The 11,973-nt window shown below is 31.0% G+C and overlaps 1 protein-coding gene across 3 annotated transcripts; it reads right to left on the bottom strand.

Annotated features, from left to right (window-relative positions):
• Positions 1-58: 58 nt before the first annotated feature.
• LOC117232515 (growth arrest-specific protein 1-like) lies at positions 59-7,528 on the bottom strand. Of its 3 annotated transcripts, none has more exons than XM_033491910.1 (5): positions 7,235-7,528; positions 2,401-2,664; positions 1,717-1,922; positions 1,314-1,606; positions 59-1,139 (listed from the first exon to the last, which is right to left on the bottom strand). In XM_033491910.1, exons 2-5 carry the CDS (start codon positions 2,662-2,664, stop codon positions 1,135-1,137), a joined length of 768 nt encoding a protein of 255 aa, XP_033347801.1. In that variant the 5' UTR covers positions 7,235-7,528; the 3' UTR covers positions 59-1,134. The 3 variants fall into 3 exon arrangements, with proteins under 3 accessions (XP_033347801.1, XP_033347798.1, XP_033347800.1); XM_033491907.1 differs by having other exon boundaries at positions 2,401-2,668; positions 7,235-7,524; XM_033491909.1 differs by lacking the exon at positions 7,235-7,528 and adding an exon at positions 4,867-5,121 and having other exon boundaries at positions 2,401-2,668.
• Between the last annotated feature and the right edge of the window lie 4,445 nt (positions 7,529-11,973).

The following is an 11,973-nucleotide window of genomic DNA, read 5'->3' as shown; positions in this document are numbered from 1 at the left end:
TATTGTATAAAACGTCGTACTTTTTATAAGAACAAATAAGCAATGAAAGTAAGTTTCAAGAACACAAGATTGTAAATACATTTATTAATATTTCAAAGTTAATGAGATATAAATCTACTCCTTGTCATAATATCAATTAAATATTATACAATAAAATAAATACTAGATAATATTAAAGTGAAATATTTGAAATATTTGAACTCCATAAATTATAATAAAATTGCAGACAATTTATATTTAGTAAATTTTTTGTAGCACATCATTTTGTATAACCTTCGTTTTCTTATTTATTTACTCGGTAACTTTTCATGTAATTAGAATACAAACTGTAGAAACTTCGAACTTCAATTATGCTTTTATTAACGATGTTTTAACAAATCATCATTATTAGATATAAAAACAAATATCTAAAAATAGTATAAAAACATTTACACACGCTCAAACACGCATAAATATAACAATATACCGTACGTATCCGGAAAATTTGTTGTTCTTAAAGAACATTATTCTCTTTACATTAATTTCACTTCGGTCCTTCTTTTCGGAAAACAATTGACGGCAGAATTGTTTTATTATCTTCATATTTTCTTAGTAGAATAAATGTTAATAATCATATTTTTTCCAAAATAAATGTAATATATTTGCGTTGGAGGTCCTTTTAAGGAAATATTTTTCTACAAGAGAAGAATTTTCGAGAATATAAATCTGGTAAAAAAAAGAGAGAGAGAGAGAGAGAGAGAGGGGGAAAACAATGTTCGCGTATTTCGGTATGTAGATATTTACATAATTATATCTTCATAAATAAAACTGATTTATAACTAAATACTTGCAACGAATTATTCAATTATAGATACTATAATACAATCACTATACAATATTTTTACTGTACAAGGCTTCTTCCTCTCCGTTTTTTCCATTTGTGCAAATTTGATAATAAACCCATGGAAAAATATTTCGTAAGTTATGCATTCGTTGGTCATGCTGTTAAATTATTTATCATATTGAAAAAGTAATCCACTAATACCAGTATCAAATTGTTCAAATATTGATTAAGAATGTTGATAAAGATCTTTGGTCATTGGTTTCATGGAATACTGTTGCTTTTTGGAGATCTTTCTGGATTCTTTCTAATCATCAGTCTGAAAAAATAGAATTTTCGATAAATTAAAATGAAATATTTAAACTCAATTTTTCAAAGTATCACAATCTATAAATTTAGATGCTTATGTTATTTGTAAAATAATCAAAATTTATTTTATGTGCAGTAGTATATATTTCAAAGTGAGAAAGTATAATATAACGAGTAATCTTGCCTTGTCTCGCTTTAAGTATGTGATAAATCAATAAAGAAAGTAAAAGTAATTCTCTGTCCATTAATATTTGAACACCGTTTCCTCTAAGACTCATGTTTGGTGTTAGAAATTCACTTTCCCTATCATCCTCGACATTAACATCACGGTAACCATGATGTGTTTTTCCAAAACATAAAAGATTCATATTTCTATGAATTCCTTTGCAATCGTATTCTTCAAAACCATCACACTGACATGTATTCAATTTTGCAGCCTTTTCTTGTCTTGTTAAGATATTTATCGAATTTCTACATCTAAAATATTTGCCTTAAGAAGTCATTTGTGTATTACATAAATTATTTTGTAACTTCGTATCACATATTTTTTAGACTTTATTTATTTTCGTATTAAAAAACATATTTACCGTCTAGTACACTTTCGTCCTTGAAACATACTCTTGCAATATTTATTGTAATATGTAAGCGCAGTTTGGCAAAGAGCGTCTGCATTACAAATCCAAGTTGCTATTCTGCAGGACACCCTTGTCCTATTCATTGCCATTGTTACAGACGATCTACATATTTCTACTCTTTGTTTCGACTCCGAACATAATTCATCCTCACATTCACACTAAGTAACAAAAACAAGATATAAATATTCATTAAAAAATTGTATCCTCCATATAAACAAAGTGCACACAAATAAAATTTAAATAGACGTAATGATACAACTTGAAGATCAAGAAATTTACAATAATAATACAAGGAATAAATTTATTAATTTGAATTAAATTCGGTATCTTGAAATGGCTTAACCTTTATTATTAAAAAGAAAGAACAAAAAACAAAGAAAGAAAAAAGTAACCTAACATATCGTTTATAAACATATTATACATACATATATATATATATATATATTGTTTATAAATATTTATATATGTTTTTGAATTTGTGTTACAAATTGTTATGCTTATAAAAGATTTGCGTAGAATAAAATATTAGTTTAAAATATTCGTTGTTAGTGTTGTATCGTTGAATATTTACATTGATATTAATCAGAATAAACAATATTTATTTTTTATCAAAAGCAGAGATAATATAATAAGTACTGTCATAAGTTCTTTGCCCTCATCGGTGCTTGTAAGAGCAATAAGGGCATGTTGGCAGGTTTCGGAACAATCATTCCCTTGGAGAACGGGTGCACAACCCGTGAGATAATGTTGCAGAGCTGCGCCACAGCCTGTTCTGAAGGCGCATTTTAATTTTGCTTCCTCACACTTCATTATCGAACTTTTCGCTGTATTCCACATTACTGTATTAAACAACATCACACTCATCAGGAGTATGCTCGATTGATCGAACCAACGTGACATCTTTCTAAAACAGTTGTAAATTTATACAGGTTTAATTTCAAGGATTTAAAGAATCTGTAACACTTCCATATGAATTTATAAATAACAATAAAATGTAGCTACAGGAAGTTCGCAATTAATGTAATTTAATTCCGCATTATGATATCTATGTATGTATATATGAGGCTAATATTTTCATCGGCCACTTTGTACCGTTCTGTTGTCTCAGTAACTTAATAGCGTATATGTACGATTATCGGGCGTTTCAAATGAATGCTTCACATGCTGTCTTAGCATATACATATTACTTTCTTTTAATTTTTATTTGATCGTTGATAGGGGAAGGAGGGTAAGACGGTATATGTAGCTAAGAAGAAATGTAAAGAAAATCGAATATGTTTTTCATATAACATTTATTGAAGTACTTTTACATCCGATATATATTCACTGTTAAATTCATACAAAGTCTGATATTATAAAAATTAAAAAATCTATAATCATCGTTTTTTTTTTATCAATTGTATGTTATCTAATGATATTCTATTAATTATAGTTGAAATAAAATAATTTATTAAATATGTTTTAGAATAACTGAAGGTAGAAAACTTTTATTTTCTTATACTTCTGGTTCATTTGGAGCTATTCTCGAACTTTCGTTTCATTTCTTTTTTTTTCTTTTTTTTTTTCTTTTTTTTGTAGACGCTTTCTTAGACTGAATGAAGTAGTTCTTGCCTATACGGCGAAGAAGTTAAAATTTCTGTTTTCCATGTTGATTGCTTCTCTTCCGTTTTTAGTCGACCGTTACCTCTGGGATGACCATGGCATAACGTCTCTTGGTCAGACATTGTTGACAAAATTCACTCACTCACTTATCCAATCCCATCTTGCTCCATAACATGCTGATACTTTACGTGTCTCTTTATAAAATAACAAACTATTTTATACCAAAAATTCTACGTTTGTGAAAGAATAACTTATAAAGTATATGAATTTGCCATTTTCAGATCAACGAGAAATATGCGCAACTGCACAAAACGCTACTGCAAGGTTTATGTATGCTTATGACAAAATTAGAAAAATTGGAATAAATTGCGTTGTAATTTATGACACGTGTAATCTTTCACGTCGAAATTTTCATACTGATATTTACTCCTGCTGATGACCTCTTTGTTTTCATTTTGTGTGCACGGTAATACATATGCACAGTTTCTTGTAAACAACAATTTTCCATCTTGCCCTATCTTCCCCTATGATACAACAGTGATAAAATGCACAAAGAACACTTGTATGTGTTATAAAAGTTCCACTCAAACCTTATTGTTTATATTTATTAATTTGTTATCAATTAGTGTTATAATTGTAGATTAACTAAAATAGTCTGTTCGTATTTTTTTAATATTACAGATTGCTTTAAAGAAACGAAGAAACGAAGTGAATAATAATTTTATCTTGTCTACGTGTTTATTGTCATTATAGATTTGTAGCAGTTATAGCATTAGATGTGCGTAACTTGCATTTTCAGCATTGTGCTCGGTGCCAAGTATATATTTGCAGATTCTTGTAACGGATGCATAACAGGAAGAGATATTCCATGGTGTTCTTAAAATAAGTCGGATCTCTGTTTGTCATTCGAGTTAATAGGAAAGCTTTTGCTACTCAACTTAAGGAATCATAAATGCCACTACGAAATGATATCCGTAATTTCAACCCTTTAAATATTAGAAGTTTTTTTCTTATATCTATAATTTGAAAACATCAAGACGTTTGACGTCTTAATAATCTAAAAGAATCAAGAAATCTAAAAATTCTAAGCGGTAATTTTCGGGAGATTTGGTAATTTTATTCTCATTGCTTATCAAATATTTGAAAATCGATATTATTTTTATTTTATTCGCCTTTTCTGCAGCAAGTATCGCTGTAGTTATGTATTAAAATATCTATCATTTATGTAAACGAAAGTTAGTATTCTTATCTCTCAAAATTTCTAATCACATTTTATATTTACTTGAATTAGTACCAGCAAATAATAGAAAATGTGACTTAAAAAAAGAAAAACGTTCCAAAGTTTTGTTCTTCCTTCAATCGCAGAAACTCGCGTCGTCTTTTTACTTTAGAACTCTGGTAAAGTTGCTAATCGCGATTGCGTTGGAAAATAATACTCTCGTCTTGTACAAGCAATCGTGAAGGTGGTAGAATAACATCCTGTCGATTGTTTACTCATACCTAGTCTGTAATTAGCCAAGTATACTTGACAAAATTTCAAATTAGATTTTCTCGAAAACGAAGTCTCATATTTTTTCACGTAGAATCACTCTATCGCCGATTACATCACACTCGCTGGGACACACTGTACACAAATCGATGTGTTTTAATTTTCAATGTATCCAATCAATCAGTAGAGAAGACAGAAAGGACCACTGTTAGAAGTTTTACCAGAACAACGCAGTTGAATGTTCTCCAACTTTACTACTCTGCCTCCCTCCCTCTCTCTCCCTCTCTCTCTCTCTCTCTCTCTCTACTATACTCAACTGTTACCAGTAAAAAAGCAGAGTACAGCAAAGAGAAGGGGATGAAAGAGAGCACGTGCGGGAGCGCGCATACATAGTGAGAGAAAGAGAGGGGGTAGATTCTACCTGTGAGCGCTTCATTGCCAGCGCTAGTGCCGATGCTGTTGCGCACCAGCCCCAAAATGGACCACCAAGACGTTGCAGACGTGGCAACGAGGGACAGATGGCCAGCCCTATAGACCTTCAGTGATCATCAACTTTACTTTACACTCAAGTTTAAATCTCGTTTCGAATGAAACACGCACCAAGGGAAAGAGATGTTGAAACAGTTACAATTAGGGTACATGGTAATTTAATCGTTGCTCTTGGGAATATTCAATCAATGCTTATGATTCTGGTGATCTCATTCGATTAAGCCGTTAAGTCGATGGTGATCGTGACGATATTCAGAAGAGATTTGTTCCACACTAAGAAATAATGCTTAAACAAATACAGGTTACGAGGCGCAACTATTCATACGAGATAGAATACTGTTCAACACTTATCAATGACTGGCATTATTAGGATTATTAAAATGATCAAAATAATCAATTGTTTTCTTTAGAGAGATTTGATAGATCTGCAGTAGCGCATTTCGAAGAATTTTCTTTGACTCTTTATAGACAATATCAACTTATCTCTTCCTTTGTATTATGTATATTTTCATATATACTTCCACTTTGTTTTCTTTGGTGCAAATATAATATTTTAGTCATCGTCAATTTTAACGTTAAATGATAATTGATTGTCTTTATAAAAAAAAAAAAAAAGTAAAAAAATAAGATTTGGTCGGTAATTATATATTGCCGAGTTCTTTTTACAAATTTCCTACTCTTTAAAATCAAGTTCAACGTTTGCTATAACGAAAGCCGTATTTTAGATATATAATTTATTCTAAGTAAATAGAAATACAATCTTTTGTTTAATAAATACAATTATGTGTATTAGTATATTATAACACATTATGTATATTAATTATTATATTATATTATATCATATTATATTAGCTTAATAAAGACGCATACCTTCCTTTTTCTTTTCTTTTATCAGTAATCACATTCAGTGCATTCAGAAGCGTAATGTATACATTGTTACATACTTGTGCAAAATTATCAATCTATATCGATGTTTTAATCGGCGCGGTTAGTTTAGTAGAGAACAAAAGTTAAATTATAAAATCACATTAACATGACAATCGTAAACTATAATTATACTTTTATTTGTTTTCTATAACTAATTATATTAAGAATGCAGATTGTTGTGATTTTCTCAAATTTATTTTTGTCAATGTTTTGGCTAATAAATATATTATTGCATATGTAGTGACGATTGTTATATTATCTGGTAAAATATTAATACAGAATATTCAATGAGAAATTTTATTTCATTATAAATTCTTAGCTATGTTGTTTATTGAAAAATATTTCTTTATTAATTTATAGATATACTTTTATTTATTTTGCATTTAAATTATGTATTACTCGATATTATATTATTCACGACTCTTAAAATATGATACCAAGTAAATATTAAATATGAATATGATATGAATTTAGTTACTTGACATCTCTATAAAGATGCAAATTATAATGATACTTTCTTACCAATTTAATGGATTTACTTTAAGTTAAGTTGTGTTTTGTATTTTTAAAGAATTAAAATATTGTCGTCTATTACGAACTGTAATAAAATGCAACATACAGAAACAATCAACATTACAATTTAAAGTTCATCTCTTACTGGCGATAATCAATTTTAACATTAATCTTGTTTATATTTGATATCTGTCATCAAAATAAAAATGCTTTTTTAGTATTTCCAGCATCAACAACTTTATTAAATACTAAAAACTTCAAAGAATTTTATACATAAAATGAAAGTTTAATTTATCTATCGTGTATTCGCTTTTAGAGATTGAATAAACAAACAAGCATCGATATATATCTACATAAAGAATTACTGAGAAATGTCTTTATAAACACATTCGATACGTAGGAAATAATATTGTTTACTAAGATAATACAAACAGATATTAAGGTACAAACCTTACAAACAATCACATTGTTTTAGTAGCCTAGAGAGATGAAAATATAGGATCCCAGATACAATCTAATCCACCAATGAAAACTGCGATTCCGTGTCAAGAATTATAACGCACTATACGGAAAGAGAAGAAAATAGAAACTCACAAACGCACGGTCACCGAGACACTAGATTGAGTTGTGACGGCCTGCCCCGCTGCGCCGAGAAGCTGCGCGCGTCGCTCTTTTCCCCCCACCATTGGTTACTGGCCCGGGACCGAAAGGATTACCGATAGATTTAAGCCCTGATTAAAACCAAAAGTTTGAACACTGTCATAAATAAATTTCATGTCAAGGAATTTCTTACCTTACGAAATTTGTAAACTATGCGATTCATGCTGAAATAAGAGATGAAATTTTCTAGACTGTTTAGTAAAATAACAAAAAGTCAACAGGTTTCTAGCTAGAATTAGAAAATTCTAAGAAATTCTACGAAATTATGAAAAGTTATAATTTTTCTGGAAATAGAAGGAAAAATATTATTATATATCCGATAGTTTACTATACCTTCATAATGACTGTATGCTATTTATCAAATATAATTTTGATATTTGATAAGAGTTTATAATTCCAGGAGTTTTGTTTTCATTTCGAGGATAGTTCACAGCCATTGCTAGCTCTATCCTCCACCCACAGGGGTCCAAGATGCCCCAACCTGCTTGGCTGATTGAGACACCAGCCTGGTTCCAACACTGCTCTCTTCACCCCCGTCCTCGCCGGTACCCTTCACAGAACGACGTTGAACAGTCCGGCATTTAGATGCGTTCCGTTCTTTCTTACATTTCTTCTTCCAGTGCCGACCTTCCATCGGGCTTCCTTTCAGGCCCCTTACTACTTCTATTCCCTACCACGAGCGTTCACCGGGCTGCTGTGACTCTCAACTCAATTTCACTCCTTTAAACGAAGAGCTGTGGACAGCGAAGGAGATTAGCCGTTTGAGTACAAATTGTACCGGTTAATCGATTCTGCAGAGAGAGAGAGAGAGAGAGAGAGGGAGAGAGAGAGAGAGAGAGAGAGAGAAGGAGCCCAGGAGGAAACGAAATCGCGGAACACGATACGACGACATTCTGCCTATTACGTGTTATTAAATTATATATGAAATTATGTAAACTGTATTTCTTGCTCTTATTTCTTCGCATGATTTTAGTACTGGATAAGAACAAACAAATTGTTATTCATGCACATATTTTGTAGGTTTCTCTGTACGAGGGACTGTTTCATGCGTTATCTTTTTAATTGAAGTGTAAAATGTTAAGTGGACGAGGAGATTAAACGAGATGATATTTGTTCTTGGATTAACGAGTCGGCAAGAGGCGCGCGTGTCTCAGTTTACTTAGGATATCATAATTAAACGATTCCGTTTTCGTTTACTCAGGATCGATGTTCTCTGTCAATACCCTCGTAAGTTTTGCCGAACGAGGTAAAAAATCCTACTCGGTTCTCAATCTGTTCATCAATTTGTTTGCTCGTTCTCTTTTTTATGGCACTCGATACAGGCAAATCAGAAGAAATTCATAACAACGTGCTCCGACGTGAATTACGAGGATTGAAATTTCAGTCTGATCAAAGTAAGATAGCCATCGAAATCAACTTCCTGTAATTCAGGGCATACGATGGGAGATGTAGATCGGGAAATTCTGATGCGGCACGGACGATTTATGCTAGAATGGAGGAAATAGATCGTCTGATATAAAACGGAGATACGAGAACGATAGCTCGCGTAACAGGATGATATAAATTTATCTGAACAAGCGAATGTTAGTTACTTCGTCCTATGTAAATACTTTGGTAACAACATTGAATCTAATTGACAATCTAGGCACTTTAATTTGCTATATAATAAACGGGAGCCATTCGGGGCACAAGTAGCTAATAAATTTACAAAATTTGATATTTGGCGTGAAATTAAAAAAATCATCGTTTTACTTTCTTTCTCGCAAACTTAACGTAAGGATGTATGAGATATTCGTTAAAAAAATGTTTAGGAAAGACTCCATTATCCTAAAAAATATAAAAAATACTCAAAGTGAAGTATATCTTTTTTACAATATTTAATGTGTAAGTTCAGTTTCGTTGGTTATGTTGATAAAAATGTAAATCGATATAATAGACCGTAGTCTATTTATGACGTAGGAACAACTTGTCGACTGAACAAGCATAACAAGTATCAGATCGAGACCTATTAAACACATGCCTATATTCATGATTAGTGCGGATGTGTAATTGCGATGGAATACATTACAATGTCTAGAAAGAACAAACTCTGAACAGTATTTTAACTTTGAGAGCAGCGCACGAAGGTTCGGCATGACGGTTTTTCTTCTCTATCCGTCCCTCTCGTTTTCTGCCTCTGTTTGCCTCTCCCTCTCTCGATCTTTTTTCTCCCTTTCCTTCTTGCTGTCAGTTTCTCTCGATGGTCTTTTTGATCTTCTCGAAGCAATTGTCCCAAGCGAGAACCCGGTCGAGGCAATAACGACCGCAGGCCCGGCCTATCCTGTACCTTCTGACGTCTTAATAAAGCAATCGTCCGATTTCTCGAAACCCTCCTCCTTCTTTTGCTCCGAGCCACGCTCCGAAGGCCTTCGAAAGAACACTCTTTGCTTCGTCCAACATCATCAGTGTGATTTACAGGCTGTTTTTGCATATTTCAAATATTTTGCACATTATACAATTTCTCGTTTAACAAATTAATTAATATCTTTTTACACAATTTCAATCGATACCGTTTCTCGTCGTGCTTTCTGCTCCAAGTACAGCTTGACTATTTCGAATAAGGATAAATCTAAATATAAATAGTAAAATCTTTGCTGTTTTGAAGAGTTATTTAAAAAAATTATTGAAAAAAATGCATTATTTACAAGCCGTTCTTCTTAATACAAGAAGTATCGACTAATTTAAAAAAACTTAATTATAAACGTAAATATAATTTTGCATTGATTTATCCAATTTTTTTGAATTGTAAAATAGAATAGCAATTGATATTTGTGAATTAATGTATATTTTATGAATATGCTGATAAAAGAGGCCAGTAGATTTATTATAGATAATTTTACGTAAAAACTATAAAATAATTAATTCGTTAATATAATTCATAATCGGGAATCTAAATCAGAAAAGAAATTGTTTTTTATTAAAATATTTACAAAAATTATAACGGACGTTGGTTATTCTTTTTTACATGGGTGTTTATACGTCTTCTTATCTTATCTTGTAAAAGATTTTTTTCAATGTAAATAGGGGGGGGGTGGCACGTACCTTTATTCTACACATAATTTACAATAATTTTTTTCTTTGTAAAAGAATACTTTATTTAATTCTATTATTTTATTTATTAGTGATAGTTGCGTCACTGTACGTTGTATTACATTTACATCGATGTAAAAGTAGAAAAAATGAATGTTGATCAACATTGGAAAAATAAGAAGAAATACGTGTTAGATATTATTACTCATTAGATATTACTCATCAGAATATATACTATATATATATATATATATATATATAATACGAGTCATCAAACTCTTTTCAATATTTCTGAATTTTGTCTCGATCAATATCGTGCGCCAGAACTGTATCCATCTATCTGCTACAACACATAACGTTTGCTGAACTATAATTTCAAGGAACGATACAATTTTAAGTTATGCACATACTTTTATATTTGAAAAGATACTTGATATAATATAAGATTAGTAATTCAGACTATTATTTTTATGTCTTTTTCGGGATTGAAATAAAAATAGGAAATTAATCAACTTAGTAATTTTTATTATAATCGTTACAAACGTTAAATGCGAATCGCCATTCTCATTTCTTATGCACTAACACGCTGGAAAGGAAGCGAATGCCCCGAATAAATAACAAACGAAACAAGAACATAGAAAAAGAAGAAAGGAAAGAATATTAAACATGAATTAAGGAATGTATCACCGAGAACTATCCGATAGAGAATGGGAAACAGCGTTTTTACTTTGCTACCATTTTAATGGATGTTATCGATGACACTGGAGTAATGAATAATTCAAACGAAATTAATGTCATTCACTATCCTAAACTACATACGAACACTAAGGCTGCTAAGGTGTAACGGAACGGCGTCTTTCTAGAGAAACTGAACGAATATGTATCGGATAAGTGCAGTAAGATGTTTAGTACATTTAGAAAAATGTTTACTCGATGATTATTATCGAGGTTTTTCTTTCGTTGATATATACTATTGTACAGCTTTGTTGGAAAATAGAAGTGATTGATTACCAGTTCCTCCTTCGGTATTTTAACGCATACGATGGTAAAAAGAGTAATGAAGCTGGCCTTTCCATTCTATCACATAATAATCATACTTTGCTCATGCACACATATCAATATGTTTTCTTTCGTATTGTATAATGTAACTGTACACGAAATCGCTTACATGCCTACTATGTACACTAAGTTGTTTCGATTCCTTAACCCATCAATTTTCGAAATTTTGTTTGCAGATTCAAGGTAGATTCAATCGAATCGATATTAATATAATACCGAAATGATAATAGTATTAATATAATAATAAGAATGAGGGTAATAATAATAGTAGTATAATATTAACATAGACGTGTGCAACAGTATAACAAATACGATAGTATATATTCGAAACGAACATTCAGGTTCAAGCAATGTTCTTCAAGTTATTAAAAAATCGAACATTCAATAAAAAAATAGTTATA

Source organism: Bombus vosnesenskii, unplaced genomic scaffold, assembly GCF_011952255.1.
Source record: "Bombus vosnesenskii isolate JDL3184/JDL3185 unplaced genomic scaffold, Bvos_JDL3184-5_v1.1 scf7180000013289, whole genome shotgun sequence".
Lineage (NCBI taxonomy): Eukaryota > Metazoa > Arthropoda > Insecta > Hymenoptera > Apidae > Bombus > Bombus vosnesenskii.
This window is presented reverse-complemented; position numbering and strand designations above follow the sequence as displayed.